The 22,655-nt window shown below is 44.0% G+C and overlaps 2 protein-coding genes across 2 annotated transcripts in view; both read right to left on the bottom strand.

Moving 5' to 3' along the window:
- The window catches only part of LAMC2 (laminin subunit gamma 2), a 32,388-nt gene extending 29,220 nt beyond the window's left edge, over positions 1 to 3,168 (bottom strand). The window contains exons 1-2 of the mRNA XM_085299669.1: positions 3,101 to 3,168; positions 2,329 to 2,495 (exon numbers count right to left, since the gene is read on the bottom strand). The gene's annotated coding sequence lies outside the window, so the exon portion shown is untranslated. The remainder of the gene's footprint in view (positions 1 to 2,328; positions 2,496 to 3,100) is intronic.
- A 734-nt stretch (positions 3,169 to 3,902) lies between these two features.
- The window catches only part of LAMC1 (laminin subunit gamma 1), a 79,776-nt gene continuing 61,023 nt past the window's right edge, over positions 3,903 to 22,655 (bottom strand). Inside the window, exons 6-28 of the mRNA XM_085299666.1 lie at positions 22,261 to 22,378; positions 22,048 to 22,146; positions 21,810 to 21,946; positions 20,786 to 20,908; positions 20,507 to 20,696; positions 20,107 to 20,219; positions 18,479 to 18,700; positions 18,183 to 18,371; positions 16,496 to 16,741; positions 15,992 to 16,145; positions 15,381 to 15,523; positions 14,418 to 14,596; positions 14,018 to 14,174; positions 11,887 to 12,092; positions 11,349 to 11,428; positions 10,751 to 10,888; positions 10,408 to 10,552; positions 9,686 to 9,835; positions 9,154 to 9,268; positions 8,408 to 8,607; positions 7,976 to 8,134; positions 7,345 to 7,444; positions 3,903 to 7,003 (exon numbers count right to left, since the gene is read on the bottom strand). Of these exons, the coding sequence (XP_085155792.1) occupies positions 6,747 to 7,003; positions 7,345 to 7,444; positions 7,976 to 8,134; positions 8,408 to 8,607; positions 9,154 to 9,268; positions 9,686 to 9,835; positions 10,408 to 10,552; positions 10,751 to 10,888; positions 11,349 to 11,428; positions 11,887 to 12,092; positions 14,018 to 14,174; positions 14,418 to 14,596; positions 15,381 to 15,523; positions 15,992 to 16,145; positions 16,496 to 16,741; positions 18,183 to 18,371; positions 18,479 to 18,700; positions 20,107 to 20,219; positions 20,507 to 20,696; positions 20,786 to 20,908; positions 21,810 to 21,946; positions 22,048 to 22,146; positions 22,261 to 22,378 (3,620 nt within the window). The 3' untranslated portion in view covers positions 3,903 to 6,746. The remainder of the gene's footprint in view (positions 7,004 to 7,344; positions 7,445 to 7,975; positions 8,135 to 8,407; positions 8,608 to 9,153; positions 9,269 to 9,685; positions 9,836 to 10,407; positions 10,553 to 10,750; positions 10,889 to 11,348; positions 11,429 to 11,886; positions 12,093 to 14,017; positions 14,175 to 14,417; positions 14,597 to 15,380; positions 15,524 to 15,991; positions 16,146 to 16,495; positions 16,742 to 18,182; positions 18,372 to 18,478; positions 18,701 to 20,106; positions 20,220 to 20,506; positions 20,697 to 20,785; positions 20,909 to 21,809; positions 21,947 to 22,047; positions 22,147 to 22,260; positions 22,379 to 22,655) is intronic.

The raw sequence follows: 22,655 nt of genomic DNA, 5'->3' as shown, positions 1-22,655 counted from the left end.
ACGTAAAGGGTGTCCTTCTGAAAGTGTCCTGCACTCACTCTTTACAATGGGGTTACAAAAAGTAAAATTGCTGCTGCAGGGAGACCACAGCAGAGGCTGAAGTGTTTAAGCCTTGTGCACATGGTCATGGCTGAACTAAGCATTCCACAGATAGCCTGAATCCATAAAATAATCTGAATTTAGCTGACGCTTGCCAATGGCAACTGATAGATGTTCGAAGATGCCGAAGTGCTGCACTGCTTTCAGTTGATGTGACCAGGACAGAAAACAATTTTAGCTGCTCATTATAGACAAGTGATGCCAGGATAAAAGCAAGAACTACCCAGCAATAAACAAGGCAGATTCAAGCCTTCTGGCTGTCTGTAGTGCGTGTTCATATCTGAACTCGCTCCTTGCAGCTGCCTAAGCCTCTTCAAATGTTTCTCCTCAAGGGACTTTCTAAGTTGTGACAACCTCTTAAAACGCTAGTCTCTGGACTACTTCGGTTGGTGGCATTGCTGCTCCTTCAGTGTTTACTGAGAAGTAGCTAGAGTTATTTTTGTCTACTTGCTTTCCTTCCAGCCACTGTTGCACTACAAGTATGTGTTTGTGTACATATGTGCACATAAGGAATAAGAAAATAAGGAATTTTCTGCTAGTCTGGCAACAGAACTTTATGCTACCATCTTGGACTTCCTCAATATGGAAAACTAGGGATCCTGTCCTGCAGAACAGACAGCCTAGAGATAAAGCTCGGACTTCAGTCTCTGCTTTGCCTTTGCTTTGGATTTCCTCAAAGCAGGCTTAGGGCCAGCATCTAGAACCAACTTTACCAGGYCAGTTTGGAGATATTTCCCCAATGAAATATGATCCCAAGATGAGCCAGATACTTTCCCTATAAAGAATCTATTTTATAATAAAGCACACAGCAGCATTTTAAGTTCATCCTTTAAAATCTGCCTGCTCAGGGACACGTGAGCTTCCTTCACGAGACATTGTCCTTTAGCACTTACACAGTGCTTTCACGTTCATTTTTGATATCCTGTTGTGTTACAGTTGAACAGCTTGGGGGTAGAGAAAACGTGTCCGATTCTGAGTGTTTTCATTCTGGACCTTGTTTAGGAGTGGAGAAATCCCTCACCTTGCCAGCAGCCAAGCAAAGCAATCAGACTCAGAGGTAGTTAAGGCACAGCCTTTACGAGGCCCCCAGGACCCCACTCACTGCTGCCTCCCTACTCCCCTAGGGCAGCAGCAGTCAGAACAAGCAGCGCAGACTACTAAGGATTCTGCCAGCAGCACTTATAACATAGTGAGCAAGGTCCCAGCACCTCCAGTTTGTTCCTGAAACCAGCAGGCATGAAAATATTGCTGCTAAGTTAGTAGCTGCTGCAGCTGGGTTCTTGCCCTCCCATGTCCCTTACRTCAGGAAAGCAGCAATGCAGCCTGCAAGCACCAACCTGTGACCCTTTGCTAAAAATTCCCCGTGAATTACAGGGCAGGGAAACGCGCAGGCTCCGATTTAAATGCTCTCTTAAAAGAGTGAGACAGTGACTGCCTYCCTGCTCAGATCAATAGCCGCAGGGCGGCCTTTCTCCAGGCGCAGGATCAAGCAAAATTCCCTTGCCCGGGGCTGCGGCAGACCGCTGGGGCGCTGCCCTTCCCGCCGGGTAACTCCGGTGAGCAAGGGAGGCAGGCCTGCCTGCCGAGGCTGCAGCTGAGGCGTCAGCAGCGCAAGGAAGTACAGTCATGTCTGGCCCTGCCTCACCTATGCCCTGCCTGCAGGAGCCAGGGAGAGAGAAAAGGAGGCGCGCGCGCGCACGCACACACGCCGCGTGGGGAGATAAGGCAAGCCCGGGCTTCCGTTCGGCTGCGCTCCTCCCTCTGCCGCCGCATCCCGCCGTGGCGGCTGCTGGGCTCCAGTGCGGCGCTGATGAGATTTTTGCACAGCATTCCTGACGTTCTGTAGGACAGAGGCATGCTGAGGACGAGGTATCAGTCCAACAGCTAACGAGAAACACATGCATCCAGTATGCCACGGCCGCCCAGGGGGAGCAGGGGACACTGCCAGCTCAGCTCTCCACCACCAGGTCTCCTTCGCTCTGTCCTCAGATACACCCAGACATACCAGACCTGCCTGCTTTAGGCAGTCACTTCCATCGGTGATGCACTCCTGCTGATAGCTCATGCTCCCCAAGTCGGAGAGAACTCAGGCCATCAGCCCCAGACCAGATGCTCTGAACATCAGCCTCTACAGGCAGCCCGCGAAGCCCCCCAAATCCCTTCCTCAGGGAGCACTCCCCCACTTTGTGATTCTGAGATAAGCACCCCGGGATGATCAACCATGTTTACCTCAGCTGCAAAGACCCTGGCCAATAACTGATGCCTCTCTGCTCACTTCACTTCCTTGCTATTGCCAACTGCTTTCTGGAACCCCCTTTCCTGCAGTGAATCTCCTCAGCTCTCCGGAGATCACATGGAAAGTCACGGAGGTTTAACTCGGACAGTGAGAAAAGYCACTAGAAACAAGAGGAGAAAAAAAAGGCACTTTAAATAAAGTACACTCGTAATTGTCATTAATGCATTCCCAGGTCTTAACTGGGCTGGGATATAAAGAAGCGGTGTTACTGCATTGCGGTTTTATAGCCCCACACTGGTGAGGGTTAGTCTTTTAAATGCAAACTGCATCTACAATGGAAGCTCAACAAACTAATTAAAACAAATGAACAAAAATGAGAACAACAATTAAAAAGGAATTAGCTATGATGCAAGTTAGCAAGATATGTGCATTCTCCTCTGCTGAGAAAAATAAAAGAAATCCAGTCTGCAACTACAAGACATCAATTTGCTTTTAAAACTACAGAGTTTGCTATCACAATAATCTGTTCTGACATTAAAAACTTGCTCAACTGAGAAACTTGCTCTAGCAGAAGAGACCAGCGGAACAGAGTATCCAGATTGATGGCATTTCTTATTAGAAAAAATTAAGATCCTTCATTTAGTGTTTTGGGGCTTCCCTCCCTTCCAATAACAGGCAGTTCTTTCACCTCAGTGGCCCCTTGCTTTTCAGTACATTCAACTGAAAAGAGACAAGATTTTACCCTTACAGTGTAACAAAACACACCTCTGATCCTCCAGTCTTTCTGAGGACAGCTCAGCTCCAATAGCATCAGCAGTAACAACATACTCTCTTATTTCTTAAGCACTAGAAAAAACAGCAGCATAAAATCAGTTGAATTATTAGTCATGAAAGGACATGGAGAGAAGTCATAATTACTAGACCACTTGCAGCCAGCTGCATGAATTTGCAAAACACTTTTCTCCGCTCTTCTCCCACTCATTCCCCAGGTTCTTCCAGACAAGGGAAGGAATGATTCGGGCCAGGTGGATACCAAACCTAGGTAGCAGAAAGCCACCACCTGGACAAGAGAGACCTCTGAGGTCCTTGTGGAAAGCAGAGTGTTGACACCTTCTCAGCCAGRATGGACAGAACAGGCTCCCCCCCCGCCCCAAGCCCCAACAGGGAGCRAAAGTCCAAATTTTGGAGGGTTCCCTCGAGCAGAGGGGGCTCCCACTCCAGCTAGAAAAGTGACAGTCATCAGCAAGCATTATGATCAGGCAAAACAGGGAATACAGTGATGACAGGAATGAGCACTCAGTGCCCCAACAAGGCAAGGAGCAATTTGCCATTACTACCGTCCCAAAGAGGCCAAAGTTAGCTGCTTCTTGCCTCCTCCAAGGCACATAAGGATAATTAACTTCAGATTTTCTTCCTAAAAGGCGTCAGCTAAAATAGCTCCAGAAGAACAGGAGAGCTGTGTCCAGCCCATGCGATTAAGCAAGCAAGTGGCAAATCCTACAACTGAGGCAGATCCACCTCAGTTTCAACTGCCACAGAAAACACGACTCCACAGAATCCCAAGGTGTAAGGGGTTACAAATATTCAGACTTTATTATAAATAAGAAATACTGTTTTATACATAAAAACTGCAAGTGTTGCATTTTGTTCACYGCCCCAGACAGCAAGACCACAGATTAAGGCAAAAAGCTGAAGTGAAGGCACATACTGAGGGCGCCACAGTCAAGAATAAAGTGATGAAGGAACTGTCACATGTTCTCTGTGACATCCAGCACTCCATCAGCAGCTGTCTCATCACCACATTACGTAAAGAAATAACTGGACTTATACAATGAATAATGGCTGTAATGCAGTAGTGATTAAGAGATTGCTTATAAAGATTTTTTTTTATTTAAAAATAAAATTCTGTTAAAAACAGCTTAAGAAGACAAAAAAAGGAAGGGGAAAAGCAGGAAACCTTAGGCCTGAGGTCAGCCAGGGCATGCGTGCATCTTCATGTCTGCTCTTCCCACAGCCTTGGCACAGAGGTGACATGGTTAGGAGACAGCCATGTGACCAGAGCAGCCAGCCCAGAAATACTGAAGTCCCACAAGTGTGGGTGAGCACAGGTAAACTCTCCTCCAAGGATGGTACTAAGCATGTTCACAGGTGGGGGGAAATCCCAGGTGAGTTTTTGGTAAACTGTAAGAAACTCCAGGAAAACAGGCACAGAAGAGCTGTAGGGTTTTTGCTGGAAACACTCCCCCACCTCTGTCCAGCAGCAAGCGCTGTTTCAGAGGATGCATTTGGCCTCCCACTAAGCTCTCCTTCCTTGCACAGTGGTATTAAGACGACCCAAATTCAATTCTCAGATCACCTTAGCATTGGGCCTCTCCTCTGAAGAGCGCTACGGCTCCTCAAAGGCCAGCTGCAAGCCCACAGCCATCCCCCCGCTCCCAAAACGTCAGCATGACGGCACTTCTGTAAYCGAGACGCAAAGAACTGGCTCCTATGAGCCATGGGCTTCGGGGTCTGCCAGGCACCCGGGGCTGGCTTGGGAAGCAAGGCCAGGAAGCGTCCCTTCGCCCGACTGCATGGACAGGCCACCTGGTTATTGCTAATACCACATAATATAGATACTGAGAACATGGGGGAGGAAAGGGAGCAGGRGTGTAGGCAAGAGAAATACCTGGCTCTAAAGGAGTAACAGACAGAAGCAATATATGCTGCATGTGTTGTGATCTTACAGGGAAAGCATGCAGAGGAGGACAGGCTGTGCCACTCTGGAAATATGGCTGAGTATATTTACACACACATACACGCACACAAAAGAGACTTCCTCACTCTATAATCATGATAAAAAACAAAAAAAAAATCACATTCACACAAAAAATATAAATTTGAAATAATTAATAGCACCAGTGTGTGTCAGATAATAATTTCTTCCCCGCTACGCAAACGTACAAAGTTGCATAGTGTTTAAGTACAGATATATATTGAATCTCAAAGAGGAGAGAGATGGGGATGTCTGACGGGGACTAACGAGGAAACTGCAGAGGATGCTCCCTTCTCAGATGAGGGTCAAAGGGAGGAGCGAAAGCTTCCCCACCACTCCCATCCCAACAAGACAGATTAAGTAGCTGGGAATGGAAGACACTAACTGGAGAGGAACTCTACCAGGGAGGCAGTAGTAGCTACGTGAAGTACTGTGAGTGCAGAACTGCCACCAGAGTGAGGCCTGAACTCTCTGTGCTGCAGCATTTTAAGATGACTAAGTGATCTGCAGGTAAAAAGAAAAGGAGGGCACTAGCAAACTTTGGCTCTTTCCRTCAGGTTAAAAATGGACAAAAGGCAAGATGAATACCAGAAAATATAAAATAGTTACTATCCTCCTCCAGGAAGAAAATGGAGAAAAAGATTTCTTCATTTACATCTTCAAACTCTTTTCCCCACCCAAAGACATTCAACTTAAAGTTCAGACCAGCTGGCAGAGCTCTCTGGATGGTGGCTTTTTCTTTTTTTTTTTCTTACTGCAAGACTTTTGCTGCCAAAAGAAAAAAAAATTACAAGAAAAAGAAATCTGTCAATTGGACACATCTATTCTGAAAAGATCCTCTGGCAATTCCATAGCAACATCTACAGATGGGAACTCAGCTATCACTTCCAGACTCCTCAGCCTGGACTACCTGACAGGTAGCTGCTTACAGACTGGACATGACACTTTTGCTCCRCAGGCCAAGAGTAGTGCTGGCAAGTCCTATCACTCCGCTCTTATCCCATCTTCCCAAAAAGCTCCTCTCAGAGGCTGCATTTTTCTCAGAGCAATGCATCATTATAGAAAGCATTTMAAAAAGAGGCTTAGAACAGCTTGTAAAAGGCTACCAATGCTTTTGATTGGCCACTAGTTAACATAAAAAAATTCACAGGGTTAGATGGTGGGAAAAGGGACCTGAAAGAGTGCAGCTATACTGGCCATTACAGWAATACTTTGGTAGCCAACCCTCTTCCTTCATAGAAACAGAGAGCTCTAGGACCAAGGATTTTACAGTTGAGGGGAGAAGAGAGCAGAGAAAGAGTTAGTTTTGCCTTGCTGTATACAGCTCACATGGTTATTTCTGAACCATACTATAAAGAGTCCAGAACATTTTTCATCCTTGTGCTAATCAAAGGGAAACTGTGTCTGAGAAAGGGGCAAAGGCGGAGTGCTCAGGAAGACAATTTATATAAAAACCCCTTTGATGCCCAAAGACGGATATTTAATTTCTTCTCTTTTAAAACTTTTCAACTTATCCTGATTTGGAAAGAAAACAGCGACTGCGAGCAGCAAAGAGTTGGGGATCTGAAGAAGGTGATGTGTGTTAAGGCACTCCATAGCCAAACAATTGCTCCACCAGTCACGGGGGGAACCCCCCCACCCATCCCCAGTGCACCGTTAGGGTTTCTCAATGGACGGGGTGTTAAAACAGCCAGACGGCAAGGTCTTCTTGATGTCTTCCAGGTTGCTAATGTCTTTCAGGATTTCCTCAATGTCCCTGTTGTAGGCCTGTATGGCATCATCTTGCTTCCTGGCTTCTCTCTCAAGGAAAGACACTTTCTGGTCCAGGTTGCTATCTTTCATCTGATCTTTGGCACTGTTCAGTGTACCCTCAATCTCATTCAGTTTGTTCAAGTCCACTGTCTCCAGTTGCCCTGAAAAGCCAGAAGTAAACAATGAAGTCCATTAAAAAGTGTTTAAGACACACTTTTCAGGTGTTTATACAATAGAGCCCAAGTTACAGACAAGCGAGMCGAGATCTTCAACGGACCACCCTTGCTTTAAAAAACAGGACCAAAYGAATGGGTGATACCTTTAGTACCTCAACAACGGTCTTAAAGTTCAATGTGCAGTGTGCAATCTGATTCCTAKCACAACACTCGCAGTGAAGCAATCATGCTAAGCCAGTTGCAGTTACTTTCATGTAAGACAAAGAAAATACTCCAAGGCATGGCTATTCAGAAACTAAGTAAGGGCAGATGTGCAGCAGTCTTACCTAGTTGATCCAGAAGGTCATTAATGACAGCAAGCAAACTATTTACAGAGTTCTTTGCTTTTCTTGCATTGTCTTCTGCTTCCTGGGCAGCCTGCGAGGCCTAAAAGGTAAAAAGTAYTGACAGCACAACAAAGGCAGTAGGGATTATGAAAACCTTGCCTCTCTTCTTGTATCYGTTAAATCAATGCATCTCATGCATCCCTGGTTCCTCTCTATGATAACACTCCTGCCCTGAGGTGTCTGTCACAGTTCTGGTGAAGAAAGACAACTTGAATATCRTCAGTTTTCTAAAAGGAGGGATGTGATTCCCTGGTAACAGGGCAGGATTTYGCTGGAGAACATTAGGACAGAATCAGTGGGGCTACAATCAGGTTTTGGTTCAGAGAAAAGGAAAGTGTTATGTTAAGAAAACTGCCTCTCAAAATYCAGCAGTGAACCTAGGCTAATACTATTAGAGGAACTCCTTTTCTAATCTCATCCTTTCCTTCCCCCTTAAAAYCTAGAAAAGAGAATGGTAACTGGAACCGGCGTTGCCTTTGCAAGAGGGCAGCAGGAAAGAAAACCTTCACCTTCAGGATAGTAGGGAGACAGCACCTTCTCACTACTGCGGTCAGCCACCAGGATTACGTACCATGCCTGCCATCATCATATCCTGATCAGCATCATCCTGTTTCCGCTTCAGCTCTTTTTCTGCATCTTGCAGTTGCTTCATCATGTCATCCACTTCTCTGGCCAGTCCCGTCACATCAGAGAAAGCCTTGTCGGCTTCAGCTTTGGTAGCAGCAGCATTCTACAGCCAACACAGGGGAGAGGATCAAAGAGGGTGATGAAGGTGCAGAACACTCTTCAACTCTTTTCATCATAATGCATCAATTTCTTACCATGACACATTTTGCATTCCCTGATGGTATATGAAGTTCAAACACAATTCAACAACAGTAAGTTTCATAACAGCTCAGCAGGAAGAGTGCAGGAAGAATTCCGTGCGCCAGGAATAGAAGAATTTGCCCAATTAAATGCTAACACCTCAGGAGGGCTGATTCCAGAACTGCAAGTGACTCACCTTCTGAACAGAGCTGGCAATTTTCTCAGCATCATCTGCTTTAGCCTTGGCATCCCGGGCGTCAGCAGCAGCATTGCCAAGTGCCAGCTCTGCCTGGCGTGTCTTATTGTTGGCTTCAGCAATGGTTTGGGTAATGGCAGGAATCTTCTTCAGTGCCTCCTCAGCTGCTGTTTTGTTATCATTCACACGTTTATCAAAATCTGAAAAAGGGCAAAACAACTTCATCACTTGCTTCAAGAGAGCCTTGGGATGCTTCTTTGACCAAACTACCCAGGCTATGCTACCCTGTAATCACACTGAAGGAAAGCAAACTAGGATATAGGACTGCTGCTGCATTTGTTACCTTAACAGCTGTCAAGGCAGGGTAACGTCAGCATACAGGGAAAGTTTACCAAGCAGTGATCATGCTTGATCATGTAATGACCATGCTTGGCATCCTGCAAAAAACCCAGCAGCAGYAGTTGCTGAACAGGAAGGCTTACAGCTCTCCCTATTACATGCCCTCCAATGCTAAATATGGAAGTTGCACAAAAGTATACTTCTGTGCACAGAAAAGATATTTTTCTTAAAAAACAAACAAAAAACCCACCACACATACCCCCMCACACACACCCTATCCCCTAAAAGAAAACATACAAGAAGAAATCATCCAACGCTTAACAGCATGAACTATCAGCCAAAATGCCCTACTGGAAAGTGACCTGTCAATCAAATTCAAGCATTTACTTTAAGTGCTTTCTCTTTACCTTTCAAGTTGCTGAGAATGGTATTGGCCTCCTCTAACGTGCCATTTCCCTTCCGAGCAGCTTCTTCTGCCAGAGCTTTTGCTGCATCAGCTCGAGCCAGGAGCTGATCTGCAGTCTAGRAAGATATGACATATATCAACATACTCTTTTCCTTTGAGGAACGACCATCTAGGCACATCAAAATGCATCACCCAAGCAGCCTGAAACACCAATGCAATACAAAACAGTGTTCATCCTCAAGTTGGTGGCAATACTTCCTCTGAAATCATGTAAATTTGGCTCCTTTAGGAACACTGCTCTCAATACGAACAAGACAGCACACCTAGCAAACGTGCCCAACTCCGCAATACAGACTCAATGCCACTGTTTTTACCAGCTTTTTGCGTCTCCTCTCCAGGACCTGCCTTCAATATTCTCAGAAGTTATAAGCAGCGCTAAGACTGAATAGATTGAATCTTTTTTATGTGGTCAGTTACTTTCTCCCTCACCTTTTTTTTYCCCTCCAGGGAATAAAAGCCTGCACACAACTGACCTGCTGTTCTGTCTTCCCTTTCTCCAAGAGGTTCTTCACTTCTAGCTCCTTTCCTTTCATGTCTTCTCTCAAGTCTTCATAATCTTTCAGCTTCCTTGCAATTAGCTGATCCAACTCTTCTGCTTCCTTCTTGATCTTATTTGCTTCATTCTGCATGTGGGGACCAGAAAAAAAGGCAGATTTTCTGAATAATATYAAAGAATTTACAAACAGATGGCAAAACACTGCATAGTTTCCCGTGTTCAAAACGAGCAGCAAATAYGATAAGCTCTCTTCTCTTATTACTAGAACTGCAACCCTGCATCACTGACRCTTTCAAAGCCCACAAAAACCCACCAGGGTCAGTACAACGATGGAGGATGGAAACATCTTTGTGCATATGAAAAACTACTCTACTATTGTGAGTAAAGGAGAGGGAGCAACTCTGCAGACCTCAGATGGAACTGAAATTCTTGCACTTCTCAGTTCCAGCCAAGATGTCTGGTAAATAACATCTGACTTTCTTTTTCCTCCTTCAGAGACTGGGRGTGGGCAGGTAGGTAAAAGTTGAAGTACGCAAGTGTGCATGTTATATGTATACTGACAAAAGTTCCACAGATGATTCTTAAGCAGAGAAACATTACCAAAGTGCAGACAACATTGGCAACAATTTATCACACCGTTTTAATGTTTGCCATCACTGATCTTTGGGGCACGCTACACACCAAGTTTCACTCAGTTACCTCTAGCCCTGTGGAATCCACAGTAGGCAGACTGGTGAGATTAGCATAGATCTGCAAGGCCTTGTTCCCAGCCTCCTCTGCTTCTTCAAGCACTCTGTTTGCCTGTTTCTCTAGATCACGAGAGATGTTTCTTGCTTGATTATACCTTAAAAAAAGAAGGGRAAAAAAAACCCAAACCAGTGTGATTCTTTTTCTGTAGAATTAAACATACTGACTGAGTAGAGGGGCTAAAACATTGAGAGACAACTCTCATGAAACCAAAAGCATTAAATGTTACAAAAGGCATCTCAACTCTCTCCTCTACTCTAAAYTCTGCAAATAAAACCTTTTTTCTGTTACTCACTTCTGGTTGAGCTCATCAATGTCATTTGCAGTTTGGTTCTCTCCAGCCAAGGTCTTCAACAGTAGTTGATATGCCTCTGTGGAAGTATCATTTGCTGCCTTGGCTATGYGCACAATATCATCAGCTTCTTGTTTGTGCCTGGTAAGCATTACCAAAGAAAAATAATCTCATTAAAGTTACCAACTAGCAGTTTTTATTCGCAGCTCCAAGATTGTTTTCTCCTATTTCTCCTTTCTTTACTCAAAATTGTGCATCTAAAACATTTACAATGAGAGATGATGTTTCAGATGGTCTCTKCAACCACAGACATCACTACTCCAGCAGTGCCCACAGTATCAGCAAGGCACTGCTATAGTTTCATATGTCTCTAACTCAGAGGTCGAGTGTTTACCCTCATTCTTACTGATGATGTACAGYTGCATATCCACTACACCTCCTCTACAGCAATGGAATGTCATTAGAAATACCGCCAAACGGTTTCCTATTCAAGCAAACAAAATGTGTTTCATATCAAACTAACCAAACTGCACTCCCCTTTCCCAGAGAAAAAACAGAGCCCTGACGTGGGCTATGAATTTATCTTCCGCAGCCTACCTACCTTTCAGCCAGTTTACGGGCCTCTTCTGCCAGAAGAGTCATGTTGTTAGGGTCACCACTTGATTCTGGTGATGTAATGGACTGGAAGGAAAACAAACAMACACACCAAGACATTTCTTAACACAGTTATTCCATCTTTTATTTATCAACACTTTAAATATTCATWGTCATGATCTAAATGCTTACAGAGGTATCTAACATACTTCTCACTTCTCCATATAATTTTCCTTAAGTCCATGTAGTTTCCACCAATCACCCCTTACAACCAAATATTTGCTATATATTTAGTTTTTTTTAACTAGATTTCTTTCAGCAGAGGCTAAGATTCAAATACATGAAAGAAAAGGACCATCCAACCATCTGTTCTTCTCAAACTAATCCTCCATTATCTTGGGCTGGGGGAAAAGTTCCATAGTGAACTTGTTACAGAGAGAGCACACACATGCACAAGGAAGCATATGCAGGGAACACAGCAAACAGGCTTTCTCTCAGAAAGGGAGATGCTATGCCATCATGTCAGATGTCCACACCACACTCACCACRTTGTCAGCTGCCATCCTTGCCTTCTCAAGCATAGCAGAAGCTAATCCGATCAGGTCCTCAGTGTCCTCCACTCGCTCCCGGGCTTGCTCCGCCAGGCTCTCAGTCTCCCGCACTGTGTTCTGGATGTTTTGCAGCCTGCTGAGCTGACTCACTAGTGTGCTGTTGATGTCTTTGAGGCGGTCCATAAGGCCCTGATCTACATCTGAAACATAAGACATAAAATGGAGGAAGCAAAGTTAATTACAGGAGGAAGAGAAGTTACAGCAGCAGCTTACCACTACAGGCAACATGCTGGTAGGTTAATCCCCTATAGAAAGRGGACTAAAAATCATTTAATAAGTTGGTCAGCTAGCTTGAGATCAAAGTCACCATCAGAACATGCATAAAATATAACAAATGAAAAGTCATTAAATCTTTTTTTTTTAAAGTCTGTGATAAAGGCAGAGCTTTCAAGAGGTATAAGACATCTACTTTCCTAWTTCTCTTTAGCTCTACTCCTACAAGGTAAGAGGAGACAAGAAATAGCAGGCTGTACGTTATCCTCCCCTTCAGGCTACCTTACCTTTCTACCAATACTCACCCTCTTACCCACTATATAAAATATTATCTAAGCATGAGTTCCAAGCAGGCAGCAGAAAGCTACCTCAGCTAAAACAGAGAATTTCACTTATCAYTCACATGAGCAAGAATCTTTCCAAGCAAGTATCGGATGGGTATATGAGACCAAGGTGGATGTTAAATGCATGCTTTGTGYTAGCTCAGCCTGTCACCCTTCCAGTGTCTACTTCACACAGCCCTGAACCCAAGCAGGGTGAGAAGGTTCCCAAGAACATACACTGGCTCTTCACACATCACATCCAATCGCCCATGACTGATCTGTTCAGTCTCTACTAGCACATGTGGCTGATGCATTTATCCTGTCTGCTCCCCTAGGAGATGCAGTCCTACTCCGGCACACCTGCTTATATTTGCTTATAAAGCTTGATCAGCTCCAGCAATACAGTACAAGCAGGCATGAAGCTATCTGTCCTTCCAAAATACCCTACAGGTTAACTTCCCTGGAAAACATGAGTATCAAACGCAGAGCAGATCTTCTCTCTCTTCCCTATGCTGAGTTCCCACAAGAAATTGTCAGGCTGTTATTACCACAGTGCTCCACGATCAGGTTAGTACTAGGAGAACCAAAGCTCCGTTCCTCAGGGCATGGCAGAGCTTTTTCCTCTTCTCCCACAACAGGTACAGGTTTTTCCAAAGTAGTGTCAATATCAGTGAACAARCTATCAGAGGAGTAGTGAGCAACCACTTTCAATGCGAAACCAGGAGTCATTTTCAACTTACTCTTCACCAGAATGTTTATATATTTGGGGGGGTGGGAAGGAAAATAAAAAAAAAAAAAAAGAACACCCCGCAAAAATCAACACACACACACATTCCAAATTAACTACAAAACACTCACACTACTTAAGGCCCTGTTCAGACATCCTGTAGTAAAAGATGACAGTAGAAGAATCTCTCTGAAGCAATTTAACAAGAAAAATCTTTGAGCTATGATCAGTAATYGAAATGGTTAACTACAAGGCACCACAATAGCACATTTGAGATCACTATAAATTATATGGTGGGATAATTAAGCCTGCCAGCAGGTTTTTGAAGTTTTCATTCTGAACACTGATTATACCCCAACAAGAAATGCTTTATCCCAAGATTTCTGAAAAAGTTCATAAGCAGCTTAAGCTGCATTTGTTGCTGGTGAAAACTGCAAAAGCACACAGAGACACGTCTGTCCATGTACTATAAAAGTCTTCAGCTTGCTTATACAAYAGTTATACAGAGAATAAGTAAGATTCCCCTTTGCATCTGGAGAAAAGGATAACATGTAGCACTGTCTTCTCCATACAGAGCTAGAGGCAGAGCTTTATTTTGCTTATATTAGAGATCACTGAGGAATAACATCAAGGGAAAAAACACAACCATCATTGTTTTCATAATAATCTAATATCTCAGTGGTATTTGAAATATCTGTCTGTCCTGATACACAGTAGAGGCTTGAAGGCACCCTAAGGGGGCAGGAACATCAAGTAAAGAGCTAATTTCATGTCATTCCTACACGTGATCACTTCAACTTACCTTTGCTGTTTTGTGCTTCTTGGAGCAATTCCATAACCTCTCTTTCTGCCTGCTTTAATCTCTCTTCAAAGGCCTGATCAGTTACAGTTTCCTCTCCTGTACCAAGATTTGCTATAAGATTTTCTAGCTCCTGCAGCCTCTCTCGCTGTTCTGCCACCTACATGAAAAGGACAGAGAACAGATATAGGGCAAAGTGCAATAAAGCTTTCTGCTTACAGCAGGTGTCACTCAGACACTACAAAAAAGTCTTTGTAGAAGCAGGTATAGCATGGGCCTGCCTCTGGTTTCCAGAGTCTGGCATCAACAGCAAGAAATATCAGAAGTACACASTACTGTTTTCCATCGACTGTGGTGGTAACAGCAGGAGACAAAGAAAAAAAGCTCACATTCACGGTCTTACCTTGTCTTTCACTAGTCTGTAACACGCAGGACATTCTTGACAGCCTGGCCATGACCGATTGTAGAAATAGTTCTCTTCACACTGGTCACAGCGGTTCCCCACAAAGCCTTCCTTACACTCGCAGCGACCATTCTCCCTGCACTGCAGCGAGTGCGAACCTTCAGGATCACAGTCACATGCTGCAGGAGAGTTAAACCGCAGTCAGACCAGAGGAGCTACAGAAATACCCTAAACTGCAGGCCATTCTGGGTAAAAGCACTAGGACACCAACACAAGGCTGCAGTCTTGCTCCTGAWCTGCATGTATCCAAACACACAGCAGGAAGGGATGTTACAGCAGCAGCTTACCACTGCAGGCAACTATTTAGACAGAATCTTCATTTCATGTTATACAGCATTAGAAGTCTTGCTATTGCCTCTATGAGGAGGCACTTTAATTCTCTACCCATTTAATTATAACGGCAATGAGTTTTTCTGTTTTTTAAGGGCAACGATATCAGAAATAAGATTTGGACAATATTGTTTTTGTATCAGATTTACAAGCTATTACTCCTCGAGACTGAGTCTCTAAGTTAAGGCCATTTTCAGAGTAAATATATAGCAATTTAAATGTGGAAAACAGGACAAGACTCTTGTTCTGGGACAAGATTCAGAGCAAAACACTGAAGAGAAGCAGATGCCTAATAAGTGAACACAGAGTTCTTCCCATCTCCAATAAAAAAAAAAAAAAGAAAAACTTGTAAATTAATTCAATTAATTAATTTTTAAAAATCCTTGTAAAGGATAAGCTATTGCACAGAGTCCACATTTCACTGTTCAGAGTGTGGATACAAAAACGCTACCTTCTCTTGCAATGAACAGAGGGGTAGTGAAGCAAGAAAGTTCCTTCTCAGAARCAGAGGAAAGGAAAGGCTGGTTGTACCAAGTCCCGCTCATCTGCCTCATTCCAGCATCTCAGACTTACGTTTACAGCCTTCGTGGCCAAATCCAAAGTGGTTGGSCTCGCATCTGTCACAACGCTGGCCTGTGATGCCGGGCTGGCACTCGCACTGCCCTGTTCGGATGTCACACTGGCCGTTGGTGGAACCCAGCGCGTGGCAGTCGCACCTACGGAAGACAGCCACATGTCACAGGGTAACACAAACAGGACACACGTGAGCAGCACCTCACAAAGAGCCCTAGTGAGCAAAACCAAAGTTTTCCATGCAAAGCAAGTATCACTTTTCTTGCTCTACTGATGCAGAAGGCAAGGCACTGAGTATCTGAACTGCACAAGGTCACTTGTGTCTGCACTAAAAATGGAATCCAAGAGCCCCTGCTATCAACCATCAATCACATGATACTTTTCTATTTAAAACTCAGATTTAAAGCTATTTATAAATTAGGCTTTTTGTACATCCGTCGTAGCTGTTCCTTAACTCCTGTTCTTCCCCACCCTTCACAGCATCCATGAAGAGTACCAATAACTTACGACAAACACTTGTACAAAAGCTTAAGAGCAAAAAGGTGTCCTGCACCTCCTAAGTGAAGATCCTCCAAACTATGCTTTTTGCCTCAAGTTGAGATGGACATTACCTCTCACAGCCACGTCCACTCTGGAGGTTATAAAAGCCAGGCTCACAGGCACTGCAGTCCCTCTCAGTGACATGCGAGAGGCACTCACATTGCCCAGTCACTTGATTGCAACTCGTCTGCTGATTCACTGTACCGTAAGGGTTACAATTGCAAGCTGCAAGAAAAGGAACGGGGAAAACGCACATAAAATTAGAAGCCCCTTCTGATGTTAGTACTTAGCTAACCAGTGTCCCCTGAACAGGCCTCAGAGTATGTGAACCCAAAACCAACTGCAGCCCAGCCCCTACATCACAACATTTTCATTTTGATGACAATAAGTATGCTACAATCACAAGCWTTTCAGTCATCTACAACTGCCAAACCGTAATAAACCATTATTTCTGAAGCACCTGAATATAGCAAGAAAACATGACCTTTTTTCCTAAAACATTGTCACAAAAGGCTGCTCTTTGGGGAGGGGGGAATCTGAAACATGGAAGGAACATGAAAGGAAATGGCTCTTACCTCTGCACTTGTCTGCAGGACTGGGCGCCAAGGGGTTCCCATAGAAGCCGTCTTTGCAGCGGTCACAGTAGAAGCCAGCTGTGTTGTAGATACATTTTAGGCATTCACCTGTGTGGCGGTTACAGTTCCCCACGGCATTGGGGTCGATGTTATCATTGCATTGGCAGAGACGACAAGGCCTCACAGCACCRTTTTCACCCAGTGGGTCTCCAAAATAGGCATCATCACACAACTCGCATCTTTTACCTGGGATACAACAAAGATGCATATGCTTCAGCATAAAGTCCTCTGCTACAATCTCACTTGGACTCCCTTCACAGCCTTCTCTGAAAAGGGAAGCTCTAAGGTGTACTTCCTTTTTATCTTTGTGACAGAAATAGAAAGGTGCATGGGACTACAGATGAACTCTTCTCAGTCTTTAGAGATGAGATTGCTTTTGCATCGTCAGATTGAACTGAAACTCTGGCCATTATAAAATACTTCAACTCTCCCTTTCCCTCCCTCTCAACTCTTCCAATCATCCATAGTAAATCCTATTTGCTGTAATTTGTTGTTAATTTAAAAAKCAAAGCAGGCAGCCAGAACTCCACAAGGTATTACAGCTACCAGAAGCCCTACTGCCGACATGATAATCAAACAATCCCATACAGGAGCCTGACAATGTGCCAAACCGTCCTTGGGCAGGCACCAAAGCATTTAGTTCAGCAGTTTTCTAATTCTGTGCCTCTCCGTAATAACGGGTGACCTTCATCTGTTCCACCTCTTAAGAATCTTTWATAAGAGAAGTACAGAAAGCTTACTAAAGATGTGACCTTCGCAGGCAAGTTCCCAGGACTGTGCTTCGGTTCACAAGGCAATGGCACACAAGGGAATTCCCACAGGCTGTTCTGGGGATGATATGCTTTTGTGCCTGATGCAGGACTTGTTCTAAGTATTTAAAGCATTTACAGTTATTCTGGACTCTGGACTCCATCATGCCAAGTGTAAATCCAGCAGAAAAGCCTGGAAGCTGCCAACCATTTTAAGTCTTATTTGCTGGTTGCAGGCAAAACAAGACTCTTTTTAACAATTCAGGCATTTGCCCAGACTGCATAGTTTGTCATTAAGAAAAAGAGATCATTCAGTACCTGTTCGTACACTTTTCTATGAAATTGTGGACAGGATGAATTTGGTCTTGTATTTTTTGATCAGTACTCATGAGACYCTGCAGCCATTTTCCTTCTTCTGGGGAGGACGTAAGCCCTCCCGTTGCATGCATTCCACAATGCCTGTCAGCCTGGCAAATGGTAGGTTCATCTTCTAAATTAATTTCAGCCAGAGCCACCCTCCTAGCTGTTTCAGCTATATCCTATTTTCTGTCCTACTCAGCTCAGCACCAGACAATTAACAGAGCTGTATTAGAAGTTATTATGATTCACATAGGTTGTACAGAAATTTTCACACTCTAACATAAAAACTGTTACCCTTTCCTTCTTGAGAGCAGAGCATAAAGAAGGCAAGTAACCCTGAGCCTCACACGTGACTGAAAAATCAGGCTGGGAAAGGGAGAAGCAAATAGGTTTTGAATCAAAAGACACAGTAGCTTTCAGGACCACTCACAGCAGTTCAGAAAAGCAGAACCAGTAGAAAAAGAACTTCCACAGACCTGAGAGATGTAGGAAAAAGCCCTTCTGAATAAAGAACACACCTGTAGTACCAGTTGGGCAGTTGGTGCACACGACCTCCTTTGTGCGGGGCACAACGGCACAGCTCGAGCTGCCTGGACACGGACAGGGCTGGCAATCCGAGGCAGTGCCTGCCGTTGCATCTCCATAATATCCATCGCTGCACTTCTCACAGTGAGAACCTGCTGTGTTATCCCTGCAATTGCACGCACCTAGAATAGAGATGTATGTGTTTTTTGCTTCTCCTCAGTCACGGTCTTCATCTGACAGGGAATAGGAAGCAGCCCTCGTCATCCCTCCTTCTGTCAGTTCTTCTTACCTGTCTCTGGCTCACAGGTCTCACTATGGCCGTTGCAAGAACAAGGCACGCAGGGACTGTACGGCCCAAGGCCAGGCGTCTCTCTCCGGTAGCCAGAGGAGCAGCGCTCACAAAACTGCCCCTCATATCCTGCTGGACAGGTGCAGGTCTCCACCCAGGTTGCAGGCAAGCCAGGTCCTGGGCGCGCACTTGTGATAGTAACATCATCCAGGTGGCCAGCACCTGGAAGGGACAGAGACAGGAAATGCTTTGTAACCACACGGGCCCTTATCACTCTTTCACCTAATACACCTGAACCGTGTAAGAGACAAACAGTGTTTGCAGTTGATATGGATGATCAAGAAGCAAAATTCTCCAATAAAGTTTAGACAGATAACAAAAGATGAAATACAGCTTACAAAGGTAAGTACAGGGCAGGAAAGTCAAGAACAATTCCTGTGCACAAAGATAGACAGCAAGCAGAGAGCAGCTTACCAAAGATGCTCTGTAAAATACAGAGGAGGAGGCTGAGAACAGAATGCGTGAGATTAAGTAGTCAGTTAAAATGCATTACATTTTGCATACATACATTTTATATTTCCAAATAAAACACTAAGAATCATCCAGGTTTTTCTAGGGAGGACAGACCAACTCTCCTGCAATTTTATCACATCATCTCTGATGCAGCTTCTGTACACCATGCCTCAAGGCAAACTCTTCAGCTCCCCCACCTCCACCCCAAACTGTTCCTTTCTTTGGCATTGCACAGCTGCTCTTACTCCTCCCAGCCCTTCCCCTTGAGCAGAATTGTGTCTGAATACAAAATAGCTGGTATTTACATTACCAGCGGATGTTTGTGTCAGTGCAGTTGCTCTAGAGCACTGAACAGAACCTCAGCTCCGCATATGGTGGTGGCTGCAACAYGCGGGAGACAGCTTGCTCCACATACCCTACCTAACCTTACATTCCTCTTCTATAAACAAACTCCACATAAAGTATTTGTAGCTTCCCCATCTGCCTTAAGTGCAAATTCATTCTTTTATATCTACTTATTTTGTTCAGAAAAATCCTTCTTCACACAGTGCCTAAGGACATGGATATTTTTTCCCCTCATTAGTGCCTGATTTTCATAAATCCTCATTATAGGACAACTTTCAGTGAAGTTCTGCACACGCAGCGCTTTCAGGACCTGGTCCTTCCCATTTGTAATGTCAAGAACAACAGAGGARAAATAGCTGCTCCAAGTGCAGCAGAAATAGAGACCAAATACTCTGATGATTCCCTACATCTTCTCCTACCATTTCCTTCAGAACTCTGGATTCTGCATTTCTATGGATATGGAAGTGACTGGCTGTGGCACACAGCAAAGAATCGTATCTCCTCCAAAGAGAAATATCAGTAGGTGACGAAAGCTTAGCTTCAAGGCTCTGAAAGACAGCTTATTTTTCYACTTCTCCTCCCTAAAAGGCCCAGAAGCAGTTGTTAGACAGGAAGGCCATATTAAAAGCAACTGGCACAGACTTCGTCAAACAATCTGCCATAGCTATTTATGACTGGGTCCTACAACAAAACAACTCTGAAGCACTGGACAGACAGGTCTCCTCCTCTCCTCTCTCCGTAAGGTTGCAGTGTTCTACTCAGTGACTTACTTCTCTCACTGTATGTCCCACGTATCTTGATAGAGGTCAAATTGTGAAGCAGCTTCTGGAATTCAAATGCAGTAAGAGTAGGCCTCCACGGGTAATCTGTGGCCTCATGGAGCCTATGGAGAAGGGCCACGCATTATTTTTAAAGCTCTCACATGCTAACAACTGTGCCCATTTAAAGCATCATTTACAACAACACTATCCTATTACCGCATACTTTGCATATGATTATGCAATGCTACTAAGTAGCAAGCTTCAAATTAATCTGATAAGACTACTCTTTTGAGCTAAAATTAATGCTATTTGTTTTCTTAAGAGCTTGGAGGCCAGGGTGTATCACAAGCTAGATTCCAGCTGCTGTAATTCTTTCCTTTCTATCACAGTGCTTGGAAAGTCCTCTCACCTGAAAGCATATGTCAGCATGTTCTCACTGGGGTAGGAGTTGCCCTGAGCAATGAGAGGCACCGACACTCTCAGCCCAGCTCCTTCCAGWACCAGGTCCTCTGCAGATAGACGAGTGTCCCGTCTGTCAACCCGAAAGGAAAAGGTCAGGTTTTGACCGTAACTCAGAACCTGGTTGCCCAAAAACTTGCCTGAAACAGAAACAAACCCTCACAATTAGGAGACAGACAACTGAAGGCTTACAAACAACACAGAAAATCTCACTTCTTGAATGACCTACGTGGTGCAACAAAATACATGGGGAAATAGCTGTCCGAGATAACAGAGATATCCTGGGTCTCAGCACTCCACTGGAGCAAGACTTCTGAGCCATCACGTTGTTCAGCATGCCACTCATCCTCTCCTGAAAATCAAATACACAAGAATCACTCTTCATATGAATTTTTGCACAGGCTACTCTCATCATACTGCACACTGTTTGTATACAACTGTTTTGTTTTTTTAGAGAGTTTGTACTACAACTGTGCAAAAGAGCAAGGATATCAAACATCAACTGTTCAATTTAAGCACATAATTGGAGTGCTGACTTGAACCCTATAAACCTTACAGACATAGCAAGTAATCCTTTCGAATTTTGATTTCTAGAAATCAAAATTCCAAGAGTAAAGAGCTTAAGAAGAGATGGTAAGACCAGAAAACACCTAGAATTTGATGAAGTTACTCAATCCTTAGCTGAGAAGTTTCAGCCTTCACAAAAACTGTTCTCCAGTGGAATTTTAATTAAATAGGTTTCTTTTCAAACTACATGTAATTGAAGCATTCTTACATAAGAAAACATAAAAATAACTGTATGGAAAAAGAGAATTTTCATTTGCAGATCCAGAAACAACGGCAGTTTTTATCCAGAGCAACATAACTCAASATCTAAAATAGTTATAATCCTTCTCAATCATAAATTCCTGATTTGGTTCTAAAATTGAGAAAATGTCCCATTTTCAGCATTTTTTCTTTTTAAGGGWTTACATCTGCAACACTTCCTTGCAACTGTACTGTGTATGTAGACACAATGCACAGTGGATGCCTGAGGTCARACCTGTGAACCCTTTCTTCCTTAAGTGAATAAACATGCTGAAGCCTGGGAATTCCTGTTAATTTCAGTAACAACTCAGCACTTCTGAAAAAGAGATCCTGTACCTGGCTACTCAGAGTCTGAAGTGCAACACAAGGAAAAAGGAACAGAAGGTTTTTGTTTATGACATGAGTCTACAGCCCAATTTAAGATGCAAAGAAAGCCTCAATTTTACCAAACTGGAAGTTGGAAGTGATGCTGTAGATACTGTAGCCAACGGCGTTGGTGCAGACTGAAGAGTGTCCAAAACAGAAGCAGGGGGTACAGCCTCTTGGATTTGATGGCTCCAGATTGAAAAAYCCAGGTTTGCATCTGGAGATGTGAAGGAAAAGTTCATTTCCCTGATGTTTACTCCAGGCCACTGCCTGTATGTTTCTCAGTCTTCAAAGAAAGCCACAGGAAGAGACACTCACCTCTCACAGTTGAATCCTTCAACATTGTCCTTGCAAGTACATCGTCCCGTTTCAATGTTGCAGTCATCTGTGCTGCCAGCAGAATTGCAAGAACAAGGCCTGAAAAAGACAGGAGAAAAGACAATTCATTAAGAACCACATAGAAAACTTACAGGAAAAAAACTTTTCTTTTAGAGACTAGTTTCCTTGACTCAGAGCAGCAGTCCCTCTTACCTGCACCCAGCCTCAGAGAGGGAGTGGTAACCTGGCTGGCACCGGTCACATTTATCACCCACCACTCCAGGTTTGCAGCTGCATCGGCCATAGCTATCACACTGTGTGCTGAGGGAGCCTGTGGGGAATGGAAGAACGGAGACCTTAACAGAGCCACRGGACTCTCAGTCCATGATTTTTTAGCTTTATGAAATATGCAAAGCATACAAGAAGAGAAAGTTTGAAATGCAGCTTCAAGGTTACAAATAACCACTTACCTAGAGATTTCTCTATTTTACATAAAGCTCCTATAGATGTTTTCCCCTAACAGTTTTGGAGAGACAAATCTTATCACAGGATGCTTGAGGTTGGAAGGGACTTGACAGACCATCTAGTCCAAACCCTCTGCTCAAGCA

The sequence above is a fragment of the Rhea americana genome, unplaced genomic scaffold, assembly GCF_003343005.1.
Source record: "Rhea americana isolate MKP2758 unplaced genomic scaffold, rheAme1 scaffold_151, whole genome shotgun sequence".
Lineage (NCBI taxonomy): Eukaryota > Metazoa > Chordata > Aves > Rheiformes > Rheidae > Rhea > Rhea americana.
The sequence above is the reverse complement of the archived record's forward strand: the minus strand, read 5'-3'. Positions and strand labels throughout refer to the sequence as shown.